Here is a 23926-nt window from a genome sequence, read left to right on the forward strand (position 1 = left end):
TTCGAAAAAAGCAATTTAATATTGGAGAAATTGTCATATTGAAATATCTACTAAGTGTTTGACCGATGTTATACTCTTCAAATGTTATTATTTTTGGCAAAAGATAGATACCTATTGTCCAAAACTGTAAATTTTAACATCCTAATATGAATTTATATGGGATTTTAATATCAAACTATTCTCGAAGTTGCAACGCCATAGTTATTCCACATGGATAAGAACACTTAGCACCATTTCCTTTTGCTTTATAAAGTATAAAATTTGAGATGAATTGTTTAAATGCTTAAGGGGCATATATTCCAGTATTGCTTCTTTTGGATTGAAAACTTTGTTTAAAATTTGAAAACCTTAGATTTGAAAACAAAACTTATTTTTAAGAAATAAATAAAAGTTTTCTAGAAAACAAAAGGCTAGATTTGACTAATTATTTGTTCAAACAGATAATCACCAGTCTGTTTGAATATGTATGAAATTATAAAACTAATATTAATAAAAATTATTTTTTTGACGTTGTAAATGAATAATTAAAATTTGAATAACAATAAATAAATTTAACTTTATTCCTTTTCAAATCATCACATCAGTAAATTTATTTTTCAAATCGACAAAACTCTTAACCATATAAATTTGTTAAACAAGAAAAACATTAGTGGTGAAAGAAATTAAAAATAAAGCAAAACCGATTATAGTATAATTTTAATTGTCAAATTGGTAAAATGCAAATCTAAAATAACAAGGACGAATAGTAGGGAAAAAAATTCTAAATAAATTGTCATTATTTTTTTGGTTACACTTTTCACTCTCATTCTTTATATATTAATTAATTTCGCTACTAAATAAATAAGAATTAGCGACAGAAAGTTAAACAACAGAATTCAATACTAATCCTATTTACGGAAGATTAACAATGAATTATAAAAAACATCTGTTAGGTACGAGTGATTTAGCGACGGACCATTTGTTGTCAAATGAGGTACGCGCTTTGGTCACGCGCAAAGCGCGTACAATAAACTAGTATCTATATAAAGCAGGGCATTAGCCCCGCTGCTGATGTGGCATGCCTCATCGATATGAAAGAGTATTTATCTATATTCTCCTTTTTCCCAATATTCTTTCTATGGTTTTCCAATATTTTATTTATTAAACTCCCACAAAAACCTTACACCAACACAACGCTCGCATTAATGAAGAAACGCCGTGTTCGTTCGGACAAAATAAAAACTGAAACCACGATCAGTTGTTGCTCAATTTAAGTAAGAACCCAAACGTTTCCAACAGCGGTTACTATACCTTTTTTTTTTATTGGTAATAGAAGATTGAAAGATATACCACAAACTGAAAATCGAGGTTAGGTATAGCACTTTTTATTTCTTTTTTCCTTTGGTCATTGGTGATTCATAGACCCATTTTCTTTTCCATAGCTATTATTTTTGTGTCTGTAAAGCAAAGCTCAATTAAAAGATTATTTTATGTTACTCTATCCAATTTACATTGGTTATTATTGGAGTACTGAGCATTCCCGGTGCATCAACATTTGATTACCACATTATTTCACTATATTTTTCTTAAGTGTATAATTAAAGCGTGGAAAACATAACGTGGTCACGAGACAGTTGACATGTTACTAAAAACTTTTTCCTTCATAACTCATACATTTTCTATATGGTTGAGTTAATAATTTTTGCCAGTTTCTCCGTATTTCTTCACCATTCATCATTCTCTTCCCATCCTTATTTATAACAATTGCTCTCTGATTGGAAAACCCAGCTTATTTGATTAGGGTAATTAAACAGGTCTTTGCTTTCCTGTCTTCATTGCAGAAGAAAATCCATGAAAGCTGTAGCAATAATTTGGTCTCCGGTTATGAAGAGCGTCATACCATCAAACAATTACTGCTCTCAAAATCCTTAGAAACTGGAAAAGGTATAGTCCCTCTGCCTCCATTTATGTGATAACTTTCGCTTCTCAAGATGCAAATTGTGTAAACTTCAACCACATTTTAAAACGTTTTGTTTAATCATATTGATATGGTAAGAATTGCAACTAATTTAATATTTTTCCTATAGTTTTTGAATATCTAGATTTTAATTTAAAATATTAAGTTAATCTAATCCAACTTAGTTTTGAAAATTAGTCGAATTGACTCCATGAAATTTTAACTCAAACTTCAATTTCAGACAACTTTTTTTAGTTGTTGACTTTTAGCTACTGATTTGTGATCTATAAAAAGAAATAACGATAATTTTTTTCATTTGACGTATATATTATTCATCTATGGATTCTTGGGAGAAAAAAAGAAGATGAGACAATAAGAAGAGGCATACAAAAGAAATAAATAAAAGGAAAGGGAAAACAAAAGAAATTAGTATCAGAAATCAGGGAAATTGTTCTCATCGATAACGGAATGCATTTAATTGTTTTTTGACCATTCCTTTTCTTCTCTTTTCTTTTTTGTTTCCTTTTTAACTTCTTTTTTTGAATTTTTCAAAAGAATTATAAAAAATTATCAAGCTTGTGAAATATAAGTGCCAACAATTCCTATTAAGGAACAAATTATTAAGAAAAAGTTTTTGCAAGAAGAAAATATCGGGCCAAATCTCAAGTTTACGTGCCTCTTGATTTTTTACATTTATCACATCTCCTTCTCTTTTTCATTATTATTTTTTCTTTTTCTCCTACAAGTGTCTACAATGTGTAACTCTTTTGTGTGCCATATTACATTTTCAAAAGTATTCGAAAGTTCAACGAAAGTTGTGTTTTATCATAATGTTCTATTTTAACTTTTATTTGATTTAATTGTTTGAGTTTATCGGCATATAAGTTGTTTTCTTATTGTTGTTATTTATAACTAAGTTTCTTATATTATCTTTCCTGATGAGCTAATTGATAAATTACTTTCAATAATCTCTTTTTTAATATTTAATTTATTCTTTTTCTTTTTCCGTGATTTTGATGTTAATTTCTCAAGGTTTGAAAAATTTCACAAAATAGACATTATTATTTTAGGAGCCTTTTCATCTAGGTATTATAATTTTATAGTACTTATAAGTTTTACTTTAAGGAGAAGAGTTTAGACATCATAGATGGCAATTAGTTTTTGTCATATTTCTTCTTCTTTATGTAAAGTTGTTGGCTAATCTATAAAAAGAATGCCTCATTGGCAAATTAACTATTTAACCTATAAAGTTTGGGAACATATCAATGTATCACTAATTCAGAGAATTATTCTCAACTATGAATGAACAACTGCACCATTGGCTTGAAGAAAATTAGAAATTAAACATTGCTTGGTCTGCTATGACAGGGCAACATCTGTGATCGCATTCACTATCTTCGACTTGAACAATGTACAATTAAGCAATTTTTATATATCCCTTTTCTATTCTTTCTCTCCTCCTTGTCACTGCACATCTTGCCTTGTTCTGAAGTTATTATCCAGTTAAAGGGCCAATAAATAGCCCTTAAAGAAATCTGCATCTTCTGTAATCTGCCTGGTCCTTTTTTTTTTTTTTTGGAATGTTGACCTCTTTCACACGTGTTCGACTCTTCTCATCCACCTTAAGCCCAGAAATGTAATATTTTCTTCAGCTTAGATGTCAAATTGCTGTTTATTAGGCAACATTTGACATGTGAGCGCTTCATGGTGAATGACATTTGCTGGATGCTAAAGTTTGGCAGTTGCTAGCACTCTGATAAGGTAATGGACAGATATTGTTCAATGTTCATCTTTATTCTTCTTTCTCCTCATCCTCTTCATGGTAAACGAAAGGAAGTGGTACTGACTTGAATGCCCGATATTTCCCCACATTGTTCAAGTGCTCATTTTCCAACCTGATAAATTACAATGCATGTCAGTTGGTGTATAATTGCCAAGAACATTATACATGGACAGCGAGATTGCTGTCTGATGACATTTACAGAACCTTGAGATCATAAATATGTCGATAAATTCTCCCTTTGCCATAATGTGAAAGGACAGTGGATCATCTGTGTGAGAAAACATGTTTTCTCAAAGACATTAGAAGATGATCAATGGAGGACGAAACAAACTTATAAATCTTAATGACAATGGGAATGGCCGCTCCAACAGAAAATCTAGCAAGACAGATCATCATACCTGAAAAAATTCCACATGCCACGCCGAATTACTTCTAAGCAAGCAAATATGCTTGAGACAGTACTTCCTTGCAAAGAGGGCACATTAAACTTTAATACCAATTGTAGCCAAGCAAATCTAAGCAAAACATCCAAGACCTGTGAGAAAGAGAAAATTAGAGTAGCTGACAGCTCATCTTAAAAGGAATTAAACACAACTTGGTTATCATACGGAAATTACCATGGCTATGAAATATACACTTCTATGACGCAATATGAGCTTATCCCGCAAAAACTTGTTCTCGGATTTCCTTCTTAACAGCCCCCAATCTACAACTATATCCCAGTAAGTGTTGAAGAAAGTTGTGATAAGTGAGCTAAGTATCGCCAACACCTCCCAAGTCAAACTCTTTCTCAGTGCATAAGCTGTTTTAATAACAACTGCCAGAATTGTCAAAAAATATCTCAGGCCATTGTATGCCTGTGCTTGATCTTTTTCTTCAAACAGTCGACGGACACACTACAGTGAAATTATAAACATCTGTAAGTCTAATGTAAAGGAAATATTTCCTGCTCGAGTATTGAAAGAAATGACATAAAGATATTATAGAGTTATAAAGTTGTCCCATGTGAGTTATGTAAGGACTTCCAAAGGTGTCTATACATGTTTTACCCCTATTCTTTGCTTGAAGGTTTTGAGTTGAATGTTATATTCTTTCACATGTTATCAGAGGTAACATTTCGTAAGCCCATATTCCAACCCTCATAAGTTGAAAGGAGGATGGAAGATCCTTAGTGGCACTCATCTTTTCACATACGCAATTAACAGTAGTGGAATAATAATCAGAAGATGTTCCCAAACCTGGAAAAACCGAAACCAATATGGTATGATCGCTAGAATGAAGTAAAATATGTTATAGACATCGTGACTTGGGCACGAATTATGTCCATGCGAAGATTTAATCCAAGTATAGTAGCAAATGTAGTACTCCAAACTCCTTATTGCTTCAACCTGTATTATGTAGGAAGTTAAAACCACTACAACAACTAAAAGACGAAATAGAAACTAAACTCTTCAATGTTGCGAAGTCACAGAACCTGGCTAGTCAGCTGGTCTGCTAGAAAGAAATCTGGAAGAGTAACCTGCACGCAAAGAGAACTTAAAAAAGAGAATTAGCTCACCCAGCTATAACCATATCGTTTTGATTTACGACCCATTATCTATTGAATATACCTTGTAAAGAGGAGCACAGATACAGTGGAAGACGCATCTCATAAGGAACAAACGACTTGAGCGATAAATGATGCTAAACGGGCAGAAAGTAATGAAAAGAAGAACCTGCATAGAGAATTATATTTGGTGAAAGAAAGTAAATGCAGTAGAACCGGTCGGTCAGAAAGCTCTAAAATCTTACCATTATCAATCCCAAAGGAACATATTCAACACTTGTTCCATATACTTCAGCTCTTGAATTCATGTGCAGATGCATCAGGAGAGCGGCAAGGACGAGCATTGCCAGACCATTGCTAAGAAGAAAGACTTCCCTATAGCTTAACTCGGTCCCTTGCTTGAAACCAAAGATAAATGCATAGTTGATTTTGTAGCGCCTCCAAAAATAAATGTTTGCAGCATATAAAAGCATATGCAACACAATGTATGCATAAAAACTGCCAGAAAATTCAAAACGTTTCTCTATTCATATCAGGCTCAGGAAACCCAAAGTAGTAAAATTTACATAAAAAATAGTTTGATCCTCCTTTACCTGTAAAGTGGGACTATCTTGTCCAAATAAGAGGTTCCTTCATCTTTATCAATCAACTTTCTATCATCTCTTAATAGAATAACAGCAACTAGTAGAGCAATTGAGCAACCAGAAAAAAAACCTGGAAATTGTGAAGGATAAGTTGGAAAATCCAGGGTATTATAAAATGCAAAAAGGAAATACACTATATCTTCTGCATTGTATAATGATACTACATCATACGTTTGTATTACTTGCCTGACAGGAACGTTATACGATGTTTTTCTCTTTTATGCCTCGGACGCAATATCTTCATGCCTTCTCTGCGGTTCGACTGTGAAAAATGCTTGATAAAGGTGGTCTCCACTCTGTCCAGAAGACTGGTAACCTTAAGAATGACATGATACGATTAATGAAGTAACAGACAGTTTCAAAGTACAAACATTCTGATGAAAATTCACAGTTTTACAAGAGTACGACATAAACCTAATGGCGGAAGGATAGATCAGACAAACCTCCTCAGAACTCCCAAGGTAAGAGTTATCAACCATTTTCAAGTATGATCTTGCTGCTTTTCTAGATGTAATCTGCACTTAGGAAAATAGTTCAAAATTTAGGATTTTAAGATCCTTAGGTGACAGGCTGCAGCGTTCCTGGAACTTGCTCAAAATGTTGCTTTCAGTTATAACTGATATAATGTAACTGAAAAGTAGGCTATTGAAATAAGCTTCTGGTTAGTGAAACCTAACCTTCTCATATTTTTTGAGGATCTTGGAGAATGCAGACAGGTTCATATAGCTGGTATCAGATAGCCATTAAAGGAAGAAATTAATTAAATTGAACGAATTATTTTGGAAAGGAAAGCAATTCAAACTTTATTTTTCACTACCTGAAGTGTTTTAGATGGCGAAGTTTTTGATAGAACTCAAAGAAAATAAGCTTTAGCCTCTGCTCAACCTTCTTTAGTTCCTCTTTCTTATAACTCAAGTCATTCTCCTTGGATTCGCCCAAGACACCTCTTATTGTTGACATGGGACTTTCAAATGTATTAACAATCTTAACGTGATCTAGGATTTCAAGAGGATCTGTTTTTGTTGAATCAGTATCTCTGTTCTCTCTTAAAGTATTGTGGTCGATGGGAACCTTGGAATATGAAGCACTAGTCGTAGAACCCTGTCTTCCATAAGTGGGGCCAAAACTTGGGCTGACAGGCATATCATCTGTATCTGCACATTGACAGAAAAGAATCTGAATATGCATTGGAACCAAAGATACATAAACATCATCTGCAGAAATAATAATAAAATAGTTTACTCCTGAATCTCGTTTCTCTCTGCCTAATCACATCGTTAAGTGAAAGATAGCCATAGATTTGGGCTGTGTAAGCTGCACTTACTAGGTTGGGATTGGACCTTGGAGCCAACTGAAGGCCAATACAAATACTTAAGATGGAGTTTCTCTCTTCCAGAGCTTCAAGTGTTAGACTATTGAACTCTGTTAATCTTACAAAATAGAATATTCTCGCAGCTCTTACCCAAATATCCCGGTTACTTGTAAACTATAGTATATTATATGATGAGTTACTGTTGGTTTGTCATTGACTCTGATCCTTTGGGGATCAGCATCATGCAAATTCCAACTATCAATTTTAATGCTATATAGTTTACTATCTGTTAAGTTCATAAACTCCCTATTAGGCCATGTAAGAGTCATATTCTCTGTCAAAGTTGCACATCTATAGGTGAAATTCATGAAGTGGATGTGATTGTGTCCCTTACCTAAATTCGCTATTCTGGGAGGAGATGTAATCCTCGAGGGGGTTGAATTGTTAATGTCTAAGGAAAGACGTTGAAGGGAAGCAAATGCATCGAAACCCGGATCCATCACCTTGATACGTAACGCAATCAAAGCATCCATTTGTTTATTCAGCAAATTTACTTCCCTCATGACTTCATCCACCTTGTCCTTGTAGAAGGTATTAACCTTGTTCAATTCATGGTCTAGTTTGTTAAAGAAACTAATTTCATTCTCTGCTCCTTCAGGAGACGCTAGGAACTTAGTTTTGTAAAACTTTCTGTAGTTTTCGTGTTGCACCGTGTTCACTGCTATCACCTGGTCCTCAATATCACCAGCATTCTGAGCAAGTCCTTGTAGATTTAGACCACTAAAGTTCCGATATACAGCCAACCTCTGCTCTAAAGTTCTTGCAGGCGTTGGAGGCTGTTTGCTTTCCTTGAAACGGCGGATCTCCTGTAGTATATGTTTGAGTCCAGTATAGTCCACATAAGCTTCTACCCACTCTGGGACCATTTCCCTTTTGAATTCCTTACCAAACTTCATTCTTGCGATTCAACAGAAACTTAATATCTGTACTCTTTACTGAAAGAAAGCAAACGGCTGACTGTTGGGGATATTTCTGCAACTTCACATGCAATTTAGCAAGTTTCAGTGAGATAAAGATTCCAAATAATAAAACAGAAATGTGTGCCATTAACAACTGACACATAAAATGAGAATTGCGCATCCAATTACCCGGAAAATTTGGAATCGCAAAGATTACTTTATCCACCTCTCAATTTACTCATTATATCCAAGATCGGCACTTAGGAAGAAAATGTGAAAAGCCAGCAAAGATATAAAATCAGATAAAAAGAGGAGGCTGAATGAACAAACCGGTTCCACCCCCCCCCCACCCCCCTCCTTTTCCACACACAAAGCCCCAGCACATGCTTTGCTATGGTTGAGGTGGTATTGAAATAGTGTTACTTGACACCTTTCCAAAACTAACAAGAAAGATTATGGTTAGATGGAGGTAAGACAGCTAGCATTTAAACACAAAGTGTATATATGCCAATTTTAGTGATGATGGGCTAAACTTTGGAGTTCCTAATCAGTTTTTTCATCACTGGGCAGAGCAATGACTATAGGGATTTCCCATTTTGATGAATCCACATTAATATCTACTAATCACTATTCACTACTGTACAGGAAGCTATCACCTGAATTGGCCCTCCATATCTAAGCATTCCTATATGGCTATATGCAATCTGCAACTCATACTTTTTTTCTCACAAATCACCATCATTGTCAACTTTCCACTTACTGATAAGAAGCAATTACTCCAACTAATATGGTAACTGAACCAGATAATTGGAGAAAGCTAATTAGATAACTTCATATCTTAATAGTAAGTCTCATAAACTCAATGTTCCTCTATTATCTACTATCTATTGAACATATTACATCATTTTAATTGCTGATATGCAGAGAAACAAAACCCAAATAACTTTAAAAAAAAAAAAAAATCATCTTGGCTAAACCAATAATCTATCAAAATACTAAATAACATGAAAGACCCAAATCATCAAAATTCCAGAATTTAGCTTATAGTAGTAATTAGTACGTAAAAACATCATTAAGCAGATAATAATGCTTCATTGAACTAAGAAACAGAATGAAAACACAAACTAACAACCTTTCCACTTTACCAATTACTCTTCAGCTCAAATACAAAACCCAAACCCAAAAACTTCCTAAAAATAGAAAGTAAATATCATTACATGTAGAGCTCAATTCCACATATATAGCCGCCATAATTCTAACCGCACTACACAAATAAAACTCTCATTTCCCCTGTAGTTTATGCGCCATACATACATACATACATAAGCATACATAAGCATATATGTATAAGAATTAGCGACAGACAAATTCTATAGCTAAACAGCAAAATACTAATGTATCAGTGATGGGTTTTCAGAAAATTCCGTTAGCTATAAGTAAATTTAATGACAATTTTTTTTAGCGTGTATTTATGAAACTACATGCATGATTCGCACTATACATGAAAAGTTGGAAATGGGTCGATGTGTACCTCTTCACCGTCTGAAATTATTAGGTGATGCAATGTGAAATAAATGCTGGAATATATAATATGCCGGTTTTAGTGGAGTCTTTATCAATATTTTTTTTTTTTTTTTTTTTGTTGCTTGTATAACCAGACAAACGTCAGCTGTAACGCGCTGGTTTAGTTAGTTAAAACTTAGATCTCAGCTAAATCTCCAGTTTGTCAACCTATCCTAATACTGTGGTCTTAAGCAATCGTGCGATGACGTGTCTCAGTGTTGACTTTTTTTTTTTTTGGGTGTATCTTTCTAATTGTAGAGCATAGTTTGATTTAAGTTTGGATAAACAATTATTATTACACCTCAATATCTATTTGATTCCACATCAATTGGAGTTTTAAAATAGTCCAAATTTGTCTTAATTTATTGGTTTGCGCGATATTGAGTCCTCATGTTATATTGCTGACGCGTTAGATATTCAATCTTATGTATATAAGTATTAAATCTCATATGTATTGGAGATTAAAGTCTCCTCATCATATAACTACTTTATGCAATTTTCGATATGTGAGTCAATTTTTAAAACCGAGTTAAATTTAAAATTCATTTTTTTTAATCAATATAGGCAAATTAAAGAGACATATTAACAAATTTTGTACTTTGAAAATTCATAATGATTATCAACTGTCAACATGCTACAATTTTCCTTGTTATTCGGACTTGAAGTCCAGAAAAGAAAATAATTACGGTAAATTAAATGTCAACATAAATATAACTACTATAATATGATGATTTAACTTATACAATACTTGTACTTAATTTAGATTGAAGCATAATGATTGATTGTAGAACCTTAGGAGGGAAGCTTACGGTGGTCTTGAACACATAGGATATGCCTTTTATATGCTTATCACAAGATTCGTTTGGTCCTCAATTATTTTACACGTGTCCTTCAATGCTGGCGTTGTAGCTGCTTTTTTCATATATGGTGTGAATTTCTGTTGAACTTTGATGCTAATAATGCGGCGGTCCTCATTTTATGCTGTAGCAATTTCATACGCAACATTTTTGTCAAACATTCTCTTTTTTCGTACCCAAAAAAAAAATAATAAAATAATAAAAAAAATATATATATATATTACTTTTTCCTTCACAACAGGGAAATGAAGATTATAGTTCGAATGGTTTCGAGTTAAAATATATTTCCTTTTCTTTGTGATCTCGAGTTCGAGCCTGAATATGAAAAAATTTCGGTAGGGAGCGTTTGCCTTCGAAATGATACCTATCAGTGCGAATCTGAATATAATTGGGCTCCAATACGGATACCGAACACCGAGTAGAAAATCAAAAAAAGCATAAAATAAAATAGCTATAATAGATATGTTTGATCTTCTTGCTTAAAGAAAAGCCCCAAGTTTTTTGTTTTGTTTTAATAAATAAAAAAGTTGTTAAAATAAATTAAATCCCAGATCAAGAAGTTGAGTTGTTGCTCTTGAAAATAGGAACCATTTATACGGTCAAGTTATTTAAATAACTATAGTTAAACATATTGAAAAAAATATTATTCGACAATCTGATGAAAATATAGTACTAACTAATCAATATGTTATTAGAGGTAAAATTCACAAAAAATGTGAAAAATCTCTACACATGTAACTTAAATCCTTCGAGTAATGAATAGGTGTGGCCTCCGGATGTTAGTGGGGAATGGATTTTAATTACTGTATAAGTTTGTAATTTGAGGTAGACCAAATATAACTTTTTTCAAATGACTTCCAAAACTATTTTCTAAACTTGGTTTCGGAATTTATCATTCTGCACAAACATGATAACAAATCATTAATTGCAATCTTTTATGACATGATTCATTTTAGGGATATTACTAGTAAGAAATAATCTGAGTTGAAACTATCAAGTGGACTGTCATATATACTTGTATAATTTCTCTAATTTTGATCTCTAGGTTGCCCTACTAGTTAGTTTATATAAGTGATTTGAGTTCATTCTTTTTCTGCTAATTAGTGCTGAATAGTTTAAGTAAACTAATTAGAAAATAATTATCCATGCAACTAAAAGAAGTTAACACGCCGTATTGGGAATATTGACATTCTAGCTAGTACAGCAAGTTTAAAAAATATTCTTTAGATTAAAAATTAAAATCAACTTGTAGCCTTGGAATTTCAAGTTAATATTGAGAGTTACAGGGCCCAAAGGGTGATCTAGTGCGCCGAATTTTTTATTGTTGTCCTTTTTGGTACAGTTATTTAGTAAATGATTTTATTTCTCTCGTAATTTATGAATTTTTTAGACCACAATTTAAAGATATTTTTTTGAGCAAACTGAAAAATCATATAAGAAAATTTTAGACCACGGTCTAACTTTTAGAACGTTGGACGATAATATAATGTTTTGTTAGTTTCAAGGACTATACTTGTATAACTTTTAAAATACCAAACACAATCTAAATAATAGCCTAAAAAAAGAAACATTTACGTAAATCCGCTTTTAGTGGGTCGAAGAGTTGGAGTAACGTTCTTGAAAACCAAAACTCGAGTACTAACAATAACAGAGGCCACACTAAATTAATTCATCTCATTTGCCTATTTACTTTATTGGCAAAGAAATATTTTATATATTAGTCTAGGCATATACAAGTCGATTAAAAAAATTACATTGTCATAAAGAAATGAACATGGACATTATAGTGCATTACTTGTTGTAAAGAACTACTTTTGAAGTACCAATGATTATGAATGTGAAAACGCGAGTGAATGTCAACGTGCTAATCCTAAAAACTTGGTTTCGTCTACATTTCTTTGGACCCATATATGTATTTTTTTCAACCCTCAACTGTACCTATGTTGCCAATGAGATGTTACACTTATCATCTAACGTTAAACAACATATATAGCTACATTAATTCTAATCCCAAATACAGCATATTCCTTCCGAACCCCCATTTGGTTGCAATATATTATTTCTACATCTGCTTGACTATCGAGTTTCCTCATCATACTTCTAGTTTTGCCTATTTTTTTATTTTTTTAAGTGGGGGTGGGGGTGGTTGTAGGAACATGCTTTTGTAGTATTCCACTTCTTAGATTGTTAAATATGAAAATAATGTACAAATAATTGGAGTAATTTCATTTATATCGGGAATATTCAAGTTTAGTTTGTGTGCACGTCAATTGTTCTATTGTATACATGCTACAGATTTACTTTTTAAAAAAAAAAAAAATAATCCCTGCTCTTCTATTGTATATATTTTCATCTTCTTTATTGACTGCTATAGCAGTCCTTTTGGTGTTAATCTTCAACTAATGTATAACACTCATTGTGACTAGTCATAACACTTTGTATGAGTAAGCAAAATTATAAAAGCAACCTACGACATAATTTAAAGTTGAGGATATTACATAAGATATATTACTCTTGTTTCGGATAGCCATGATGTATAATAAAGCCACATAATCCGGGCTTGCTTTAATGTCAATAAATAGATAGATGTCCAAATGTATAATACAAGCCAATAAGCAATCCTACAAGGAACTAGCTAGGCTTTGCTGTTTCTACATTTCTAATTAATTGATCTCCATATTCTTTGCAACTATGTCTACGTTAATTTGTATGCTTATTATTGTTTATCATCCAACAACTCCTGTGATACATTACCTCATAAAAAAAATGGGCAATTACTAAAACGAAGTCATTGACATCACCAAACATTCTGTCAAAAATAATTAAAGGCTTAAACTAATGCTAAATTGTAACCAAAAAAAGACAATATTAGAAGGGAGAAGCTAGGCGGCTCACATTAGTATTATATTATAAGCTCTCCTTATGGTAAGAGGATTCGACAATTTATATATTATTATCAAAGCGCAACTGCAAATGTTGGTTGACAAAAATAGTTGTAATTATCAAAAACTATTATTTGTTGGACAAATTAAAATTGTAACGTTGAAGATCTCTTCCTAATATGACTTTTTATGGGATTCTAAAACCAATCAAGTCCCCCCTTTTATAACGAATGCTTACTAAAAATGCAATTCCCGATCATATAGAGATAAATTATATTCTTCATTGCATGTCTGCTCTCTCAAAATTTAATTAATAAAGCTTATATGCCTTTTTCTTTGTGAATATATTATGGGAAAAGGGTCAAATTTACCTTCTACTTTGAGAAAAGAATCAAATTTACCCTCCGTTATACTATCGGTTCAAAAATACCCTTAACGTTAATAAAATTGATCAAATATGCCCCTCCTCCGTTAAGTTTGTCCAAGATGGATGCCTAGTCCAACATAGCACTAACATTTTTGTGACGTGGACACACGTGACATGCCACGTCACCACCCCAACCCATTTACCCCTCCCCTCTACTTCTTCCACCACTATCACCTCCACTCCTTCCACCATCAGTGCCGCCATGACCACCACCATTTCCACCTTCACTTAACAGTAAGAAAAACCTAATCTCCAGATATTTTTGACAAGCATTAACCAGAGAATGCTTTTCCTTTCAATTGCTAGAGAAGGGTATGTATGTCTCGATTCAGACGGTAAACATACATGATACACCGGACGGTTTAATATAATTCTGGAGATTTTTATTCAATGGGTCCAGCTGGAATTAGAATGAATATTGAACATTCATATAGTCAATTATAACTAGCTACAGATTGAGCTGTAGTAGTTATTAATTAACCCATCTCTTGTCTTAGTTATACAAAAACCACTGGGCAGAAAAAAACAGCCTAGCCTATTTCTGTCTTGTTAATACAAAATCAAAAGGGTGGAGACAAAAGTTGAGTGGAGACAAAAGTTGAGTGTAATGATAATGAAATACACACTTTGACTATTGATGTACTATCTTGTAATTCGAATGTGAAATATGCCAATATTTTCCCATATCAATCACTGGTCTAAATGTCGAGTATAGAAAGTGAGGTCAATTTTGATTCGAGTGTGTTTCACAAGGTAATGTTCATCACAGTCATAACATTGAAATAGAAAATTAACGATCCTCAATGATCATGATGGTGGTCATGGCAGCACTGATGGTGGAAGGAATGGAGGTGATAGTGGTGGAAGAAGTGGAGGGGAAGGGCGAATGGGTTGGGTGATGACGTAGCATGCCACGTGTGTCCACGTTACTAAAAAGTTAGTGACATGTCGGACTAGGCGTCCACCTTGGCCAAACTTAACGGAGGAGGGGCATAATTGATCCATTTTATTAACGTTAAGGGTATTTTTTAACCGAAAGTATAACGGAGAGTAAATTTGATCCTTTTCTCAAAGTAAAATGGTAAATCTGCGAGTAATGGCTTATTTACTTTCATTGGTTTCATTTTCACAATTGCTTTGATTTGTTTGCCCGTATCTGACCTTTCCTGTGCTTTTTCTTGAGCCGAGGGTCTTTTGAAAACAGCCTCCCTACCTAAGGTGGGAGTAAGGTCTGCGTACATTCTACCCTCCCCAGACCCCACGTTGTGAGATTCACTGGGTATGTTGTTGTTGTTGTATTTAATGCTTTAAGATATTGGATTTTTTTTTCATATAGCAGTTTATGCAAAATATTCATGATATAATGGATGTACACTTTCAATATGATAATCCCACAAGGATTCATATCCTTAGGAATTGTTATTCAATATCCAAGTCGTTCCGAGATAATAATTATTACTAGTTGAGTACAAAAACGAATTGTTTTACTATATTTACAGAGTACTATTTTCTGACGAAGAGAATGCAATTGAACCCCGTTTGAACCATGTAGTTCTCCACCAGTACAAGGTGAATCAAATTCAAGTCACGATTCAACAACTGAAAGATAAGACATCATAAATACAAAAATATTTCAAAGAATAATTACTGATATGTCTTGCATGGGGAAAGAAATCCAACCCTTCAATTGCATAAACACAGTTTAACAGCTTCAACTAGCCTAATCGTTTCTCATACATACCGATTACCAATACCGGATAGAGGAAAGAACAAATCCTTCAACAAAAGAACTCTGCTCTTTGGTACAAAAATGCAAAACAGGTTGTTCAGCAAGAGGCCTATGCTATTGTGCACCCATGGTGCATATTAAACCTTCTTTCTTTCAAACAAAAAAGACTACCAGAACAACAAAGTTGAATTTGAAGAAATTATGTTGGGACTCTCCACTTCAAGTTGATCAACGACTGGAACTATTCTCATCACCAGGCTTAATTCCACTGCAGCAAAAGAAATGTGGTAATTTGACTCGACCACAGACCCTGCATGTTTATTTGCAAGCAGAAGAACGTCAATTGTAGACCTAGATGGGACGACCAACAGAGAAAAATGGAATTGGGAGCACAACAAAAATCTTTGCATTAGGCAAGAAAATGAAACATGACATTAAGCAATTGTCTTCCTTCTGAGGACCAAGATAAACATCATGGTGACGATAAAAACTCACACCTGAATCACAAAATCATGCATGTCTTTCAAATATCATCAGTTAAAATTTTAATTTTCTACAGGATCTTTTTTATGTGTAAACAATTATAATCTTATTGTTTAACAATCATTGAAGCAAGATGTTACCTTGGAACACCATCGATTCGGGAAAACAATATAAGAAGCACATGGCTTTAGTCTGACTCCTGAGCTAAGTTCAGACAACCCAGTAAAATCTCAAAGATTCACTCCATCAGATAGGCAATGCAAGCTCAATAATGGGATATGTGATGAAAGAATAATACCCTTTTTTATAGGTACTGAAAGAAAAACATTTTGTTCTCTTCTTGCCGACCCCTTTTTCAATTTATGGGCAGCGCAAGTATACTTTTACTTTTTCATTGTCCCATTTTTCCGAGGGGCTTTCCCGCCTATCAAAACTGCCCTTGAGACATAGAGACATAGTCCGAGTTTCATGCTAGTTCTTGTCAAAGGCGAAGCAGAATCTGAAGCTTATGGGTTTAGGATTCTAGCATTTTTAAGGTACTGGGCTCTAAACTAATAAGTTGTACATATTAAATGGATTTCTTTTGACAAATACAATGTCTAGACTAAGGTTAATGGATTTGGCCGAACCCGTACGTTGGTCTCTAGCTCGGCCCCAGGTTCTTGTCCTAGCATGAAAGTTCCATTATTTTTTTTATTTTATTTTTTGATTAAGCACCGGGTGTCCGAGGCTCTTTGAGCCCCGACTAATCCCGGGGGTGCACAGGCCCTCGGCAAGGAGTTTCCCGCAAGTGCACCACGGGTAATTCAGGGTTTTACCCAGTCCAATGGCCCTCAGAAATTGTTTGCACCCAGTGGGTTTCGAACTTGAGACCTTGAAAGGGAGCACCCCAAGGCTCAAGCCAATTGCCACCAGGCCAGCCCCTGAGGGTTTAGCATGAAAGTTCCATTATAGGGAAAAACAATGTACTATAATGCTTTTGTTTTGTCGAGCCTTGCTTTGGTCTCTAGTTTGACGATGGGACAAATAATAGTATTCCAGAAGCACTAAGAAAGACTTACAAATGTCGATGTATCCAACCTTTTGTTATTTACAAGCTAAATAGAGAATGCAGGGTTTTAGCTTACTAGCTAAACATTTCATTTTTGAATATGTTTCAATTGAGATTAATTTATGGGAAGAAGCATAAAATTCAACTTGTTGGCATAAAGCACTTACGTGCACCGCATAATCACTGGCACTGGTTTTAGAGCCTTTGGTCCATTTCTTATGCCTCTCTTATGAGGGGATACCTGCATGATCAAGCATATCCTATCAGCATAACAAATTGTGATGAAATGTGAACTATGTAACACAAAATTTAAACAAGTGTGCCAACCTGGCATGCAAAACTATGCAAAAAAGCACTAAGAAATAGAGGTCAAGGAGGGAGTCTAATTGACAAGGCTCCCATTTTCAGATAAAGATTCAGAGTTCAAACCTATGACCTTCTCCCGAGAAAATGTGAAGAAGGGTTCTTGTTAGGATTGTATACACTCCTTTTTGTGTAGGTAGTTGGATATATTCTTCTGGAAGCTTAATGTTACACATTGTAAATATTTGCCACTATATTAATGCAACATTAGTGAAATGATTTTTAGCTTTAAAAGGGGAAAAGAAATGCAGACAGTTCATGTGGATATATGCAGAAGCAAGCAAAAAGCCCTCCACATGAATAACCTATTAAAGTGTAAAGGTTATCAATCTTGCTGCCAATTATTAACAAAAAACACGTAGAGATATATATGCGGGGGCCTACAAAGCCACATTTTACCAAAATTCAGTTTACAGCATAGGGTAGCTAAGATCAGAGGAGCACTTAGCTAAACTGTTATTAATTGTGAATGGTCTTGGTCACTACCCAGTGTAATCCCACAATAGTGGGGTCTGGGGAGGGTAAGATGTACGCAGCCTTACCCCTACCTGGATAGGGAGGCTGTTTCCGATTGACCCTCGGCAACCCTCCTCCTTTATCCGGGCTTGGGACCGGCAATGTGAGCGAGCTCACACAGGCGGAGTTATTAATTGTGAATAAACAGCCAAAATGTAATCCCATAATTTCAGTTCTATAATTATAATTGTATATTATAGAAAAGTCTTATTCTGGGCATCTTAATTTAAGTATCAACTCCATATTCATGTATTTACTGGAATCAAATTAGCTTCCCCCACCCCCTCACCATTTTGATTGTTGCTAGCTTCCACAATATTATAAATAAATAAAAATAGGAGGTGTTCTTGTCCCAACCAACATACTACTACTACTACTACTACTACTAGTAGTAGTAGTAGTAGTAGTAGTAGTAGTAGTAGTAGTAGTAGTATTAGTATTATTATTAGTATTATTATTATTATTATTCTACCATTATCTTATTCTTCCATTTTATTACTACTGTTGTTTCTTTTACTTAACTATCTTTACTATCTTTGTTGTCAATACTTTCTTTTCTTCGATATTTTTATCATAACCTTTTACTCTGATATTTCTCAAACCTGTTTTAAGAATGTTTTTCTTGAGCCGAGGGTCTATCTGAAACAGCCTCTCTACCCCACAAAGGTTAGGTTAAGGTCTGTGTACGCCCCACCCTCCCCATACCCCACTTGTGGGATCACACTTGGTATGTTGTTGTGGTGGTTGAAGCTTAAGCTTACTACCCACTTTCATATCTGGAACTGTCTGGAAATTTCCTGGTCAGATCCAAGCTTCGAGGTTTGCACGAGAATAAAGACCAAAAGAAAACAAAAAGCAAAGGGGGTCATTTTCTATTCTAAGCCACCACGTGCGGAAACTATTTGCTCTCTCCACCCATTTCATTTGACCCAGCACACGCCGATACCTGACACAGAGCTCACCCTTTGTCTTAATCTCTTCTACTTTGCAAGGGAAATAAATAAATATAAGCCACCTCCCAAAGTTCTCTACCCATATAGTTAAGGGCACCAACAGAACTCAGATATTCTTAGTGCTTCAATTTGGACGGATTTTTTCCCAACAACACTTATGTGATGGTTCTATTTCCCAAATAAAGATCATGATTGTAATTTTTTTCCCTAAAGACGTCTTTCCAAAACATCCTGAATCTATCATCTACCAAGTCTATTACCTCATATTCGAAAATAGAAATACACAAGATCTGCACACATAAAAGGTTTTGCTTCACATACGAGCGCAAGAGACTTTGCAACGTTATTGATATCAACTCACAACCTAATTAGAACTAAAGACAATAACATCACAGAAACGAAGACAAAAAGAGTATAATGTAAAACCTAATACAACAATTAGCCGCGCTGCAACACTCTTCTATCCAACATTATCAGTCAAAAGCCAAAATTCATCGCAATGCAAAGCTAAACTCAAGACTCAACAGACAGGTGTAATATATTAATATCATTAAAAACAACTACGTCTCAGTACCAAACAAAATAGGATCGGCTATGAATATTATGCACATACAAACGAAAAGTATTGGAAGTTGTTTATACTTCCCAAACATAAAAAAGAATCTCCGAAAGGCAAAACGATTTCTAGAAAGCATAGGCTCTACAGTAAAAGTGCTAACATTTAAATCACATTCTCAACTAATATTAATCATCAGGTGACCTTAATGTTTCCAAAATCAATATTAGGAGACTCTATATCCACAAAAGACTACATGCCCCAAATTAGATAGTAAAGGCGCCTAGAAGAACACCAAGCAATATGGTATCCTAAAACCCTAAACCCATCAGGTAATAACTAAAGGTAAGTTATATGCACAATGTAATGCTTTCTTAAAACACCTATTATAACAAGTTACTTTATCATTTCTTAAAGATTACCAATCAATGCTACTCCCTCCGTCCCAATTTAATGTGTTACTTTCCTTTTTGACCTGTCCAAAAAAAGCGTCTCTTTCTATATTTAGTAAGCTTACAATTCATTTTAGTACATTACACACATATTTAATTTACGACCACAAGATTCAAAAGTCTCTTTTTATTCCTTAAACTTTGTGTCCAATCAAACTAAGACACTTTTTAAATAAAGTTACTGCATTTGATTTTTTAAATGACCTGATTGTGTAAATATTTTCCATATGATCAGCGCACAGAACTTAAACTCATAACTAAAATTATAACCTTAACTATCACTTTAAAAAATAATAAGAAAAACCCCATTCAGGGAATACAAAAGAAAAAAAAGGGGACAAAAAAAGGAAGGATCTTGGTTACCTTTTTCTTGGGAACAGCCATGAGGTCCATAAATCCTATGTTGTTGTTGTTGTTGTCATGTTCAGGTAAAACCAATGATGGTGATGAAGCTGTAGGGTGATTAAAGGTGTTATCAAGTGGGGCAGGAATGGCTGTTGCGTGTGAAAATCTTCGAAGGCCATTGATGTAATTGGAGTTGCTTCTAAGTTTGGCTACTGCAGACGCCATTTTCGCAAAACTGGAAGCTTTAGTTGCTGAGGTAGGAGAAGGTTTCACATATTGAATCTGAATTTGAGGCCCAAGGATTCATCTTGGGCTTGCACTATCATTTTGGCCCGTTTTACGCAATGTCATATTTTTTCAATATTGATCAATAAAAGCAAAACATTAAATTGTCGTCTAACATGTGTAACTTTTTTTTTTTTTGATAAGATTTTTAGTTTGCTAAAAAAGATGTATTGATTATGGTCTAAAAAGTCTAGAAATTTTGGGTAGTTTAACGCGACTAGCAGACCACATTGTGCCCAATCAAATAATGAACACTGACTACGATTTGGATTCTCTCCGCGGCTCAATGGAAAGACAACTAAGGGAAATTTAAAAGAAAACTTAACATCATTTTGTTGACGTATAGGTCCAGCGTAAAATCTGTACAACATAATGTGTATAAATAATATGCTTGCAACTTTCTTATTTAAAAACTATTTAATTTCATACCCAAAAATCAGGTATTTAAAAAGGAGAATTTTGAAGTTGGCTAAAGCATAACTCCAGATTTCATATCTAAATTTGAACTTCATTCAAGCAAGGCGCAACTTCAGACCCCCACGTCTGAATTTTGAAACGTCAAAATCACAATTTCACCTTAATTCTAAGGCGCTAAGCTATAATTTTTTTTTTTATAAATTTCGGTTATTCTTAAATAATGGGGTCCTAAAATTAATCTATATATAATATAAAGCTAGGCATAAACAATTTTATGTGGCACCTCTCTATGACCTCCATTGACATTTATCTTTTTTCTCTTTTTTTTAAAATTTTTCCTCCTTTTAAAATTAATATATTGTATGTTGAATAATTCAAAGGTCACCCTCTTAATTTTCTTAGTCACACCTCTTAATTCTCTTAATTACACCTTTTTCCACCCTTACTTACCATTGCAGTTAGTGATGACTGATGAACGTATGGAAAATAAAGGGTCAACAGACAAATGCTTAAAATTTGAGGGCCAGACTTATAACGCCCATCTTCATCAATTATTAGCAAACAAAAGTAATGACTATATAGAAGATTAAGGGTCCGCCAAATAATGTTATATAATTGAGGGGTATATTGAGGAGGTTCTTCATCATCATTGAATAACAGTACTGGAGCAAGCGCAAAGCAACGGCAAAAGCAAGAAAGTACAATTCAGTAAATTTTACCATTTGAATTACATTTGGAAGAGGTATACCCTTTTTCTTTTTCTGTTTTTTTATTGGTAAAAAGGTATACCCTTTTTCTATTTCTATGTTTCATGCTATATACGGTAAAAGACACCTTTTTCACCAAGTATCACATTTCGCCAATTTGTATATTGGTTTAAGTGGAATTTTCAGAATAAAAAATAATATAACTACGATTGGTTAGAGATTATTTTTTTAAATTAGAATTATTTATGAAAGGGGTGAATAATTTAGTTGTTTCATAGTTATTATTACTAATAAATTATTATTTTAAATTCTTGTGTAATTCCCATTTAGCTATCCTTGAAACATGTTTCGTCTGGTATGCAACTAACATGCCGTTATCATCTATATTTTGTTAGCCTAGCGATATAGTCAACTCAGAGCAGTGATTAAATGAATATAATGACATCTTATTCTTTTTCCATAATTGTTTTGCATATTTCCATTTACCTGTTTGTATGCTTGCTATTTTATATATTTGATTTTTCTCTTCATTGGTGTTGCAGGAGAGAATGGAGAAAGAGATGAGATTACCCTTCTTATATGATGAGGAGAGTTACGATGTTTGGCACTCCAAAGAAGATCATTTAAGTTAGCATCTTGATGATGCAGACGTAAATGAAGACATCTTAACATTTTTATCATGAATTCCTGATATCCGAGATAGCTAATATTGGTGTATATTATGTTCTTTTTTGCCCTTATGTTCTTATTAATAGAGTATTATATTCAATCTTTAAAAAAAAAAAAAATCAACTGAATAGTACTTTGTATCTGTTTAGTTACATGTCATTATTATGTCTCGAGTCTCTTAGGTTATCTATATATCTTACCTTTCTTTATTTTTGATAAGTCAAATAACCAAAAAAGGAAAAGAAAAAAAGAAGAAGAAAATTTGACTTCTTTTTTAATTATTTTTTTATAATGAACGGGTAAGGAGTAAGAAAGGAACAAGGGAAAAGGAAAAAAAAGTGATGAAATAGAAGAAAGAGGTAAAGGAAATGTAGAAGGACGAACGACGGGGGGAAAAAAATGATCATAGAATTTGGTTGCATTGATTTTGGGTGATGGATCGAGTTTTACTTCTGTTGTTCAAAGTTGAAGGAAGAGTTCAATTTTTAAAGCAAAGTTGAAGGATGTAAGTTGATTTCGCCCAAAGATTCTACACTTGTGTGTACATATATGTGTGTACATATATGAAGTGCATAAAGGAATAAAAAAAAGCATAATCACATTTCAAATTTTATTTTTTATTTTCGCATATACACACATAAATTGACCAATTTTTCTTGGATGTTTTGCTCTCATTACACGTCTCAAAGAAATGATGTATTATATACCTATATAGATTATACGAAAATCAAGTGCCCCCAGATTCGAGGAGACCAAAAAATTTAAGTGGTAAAAAATTAGAAGAAAAAAAATTGAGAAAACTAATTGTAAATATTGAAATGGATCAAACCCTGAAATTTAAAGAAAACTCTTAGCACAATTTCTATAATTGGGTATTGGAAGATAGTTATTTTTATATGACAAAATTTTTTGATGACCGCGCGAAGTGCGGACAAGTTTACTAGTTATTTATGCACTCTGCCCCGAGATAATACAGTTGGTTAGCCACAAAAGAAAAAATCAGTCATGTATAACTAATGCGCCATTTTTTTTTTTTTTGGGGTAACATTGTGAAATTCCATAACAAACAAAACAAGAACAAACTAAGAGTACCTAATCCCAACACCACCTTCCAGTAAGGCTGTGATGTGTATCAAGCCTCAGGAGGAAACTAGTTACAAAATTGTTGCCAGAAACTCCTACATCTATGTGCACGTTTAGACAGCTTAAAACATTTTATTCTTTCTACAGTTTCTCGTTTTATCTGCTCCACCATATGAACTAACTGTATAGTAGTTCCTTTGAATAATTTCAATTCCTAACCCTCCAAGTATGACAGATCAAGCCCCCCAACATAGCAGCAGCCACTTCCTTTTTTAATTTCTTCCAAGGCCTTCTCTTGATTGCTTCCAGTACCTGATGAATTCCTACAGGCACTTGAACATCAAACCACTACAATAACTCAGCTCTCGCTGTCCTGAACCAGTTACAGTGTATCACAAAGACAACATG

The 23926-nt window shown here is 33.8% G+C and overlaps 2 protein-coding genes across 8 annotated transcripts; both read right to left on the minus strand.

Moving 5' to 3' along the window:
* Positions 1-3141: 3141 nt before the first annotated feature.
* Positions 3142-9735, minus strand: LOC132642042 (phosphate transporter PHO1 homolog 10-like). 7 transcript variants are annotated; one of them, XR_009583042.1, is made up of 14 exons: positions 7616-9705; positions 6727-7063; positions 6587-6635; positions 6353-6424; positions 6096-6225; positions 5859-5979; positions 5511-5763; positions 5330-5434; positions 5194-5238; positions 4958-5107; positions 4337-4615; positions 4118-4254; positions 3924-3987; positions 3142-3831 (listed from the first exon to the last, which is right to left on the minus strand). XR_009583042.1 is itself a non-coding variant. In XM_060359287.1 (14 exons), exons 2-14 carry the CDS (start codon positions 8175-8177, stop codon positions 3729-3731), a joined length of 2343 nt encoding a protein of 780 aa, XP_060215270.1. In that variant the 5' UTR covers positions 8178-8253; positions 9712-9735; the 3' UTR covers positions 3142-3728. The 7 variants fall into 7 exon arrangements, 6 of the variants coding, with proteins under 6 accessions (XP_060215270.1, XP_060215269.1, XP_060215267.1 ...); XM_060359287.1 differs by lacking the exon at positions 3924-3987 and adding an exon at positions 9712-9735 and having other exon boundaries at positions 7616-8253; XM_060359286.1 differs by lacking the exon at positions 3924-3987 and having other exon boundaries at positions 7616-8253; positions 9398-9703.
* A 5765-nt stretch (positions 9736-15500) lies between these two features.
* On the minus strand, positions 15501-20673 carry LOC132642043 (uncharacterized). The gene is made up of 3 exons (XM_060359288.1): positions 20376-20673; positions 17340-17413; positions 15501-15948 (listed from the first exon to the last, which is right to left on the minus strand). The coding sequence occupies exons 1-3, from the start codon at positions 20580-20582 to the stop codon at positions 15867-15869; spliced, it is 363 nt and encodes a 120-aa protein (XP_060215271.1). The 5' UTR covers positions 20583-20673; the 3' UTR covers positions 15501-15866.
* Positions 20674-23926: the final 3253 nt, after the last annotated feature.

Source organism: Lycium barbarum, chromosome 5 (assembly GCF_019175385.1).
Source record: "Lycium barbarum isolate Lr01 chromosome 5, ASM1917538v2, whole genome shotgun sequence".
Lineage (NCBI taxonomy): Eukaryota > Viridiplantae > Streptophyta > Magnoliopsida > Solanales > Solanaceae > Lycium > Lycium barbarum.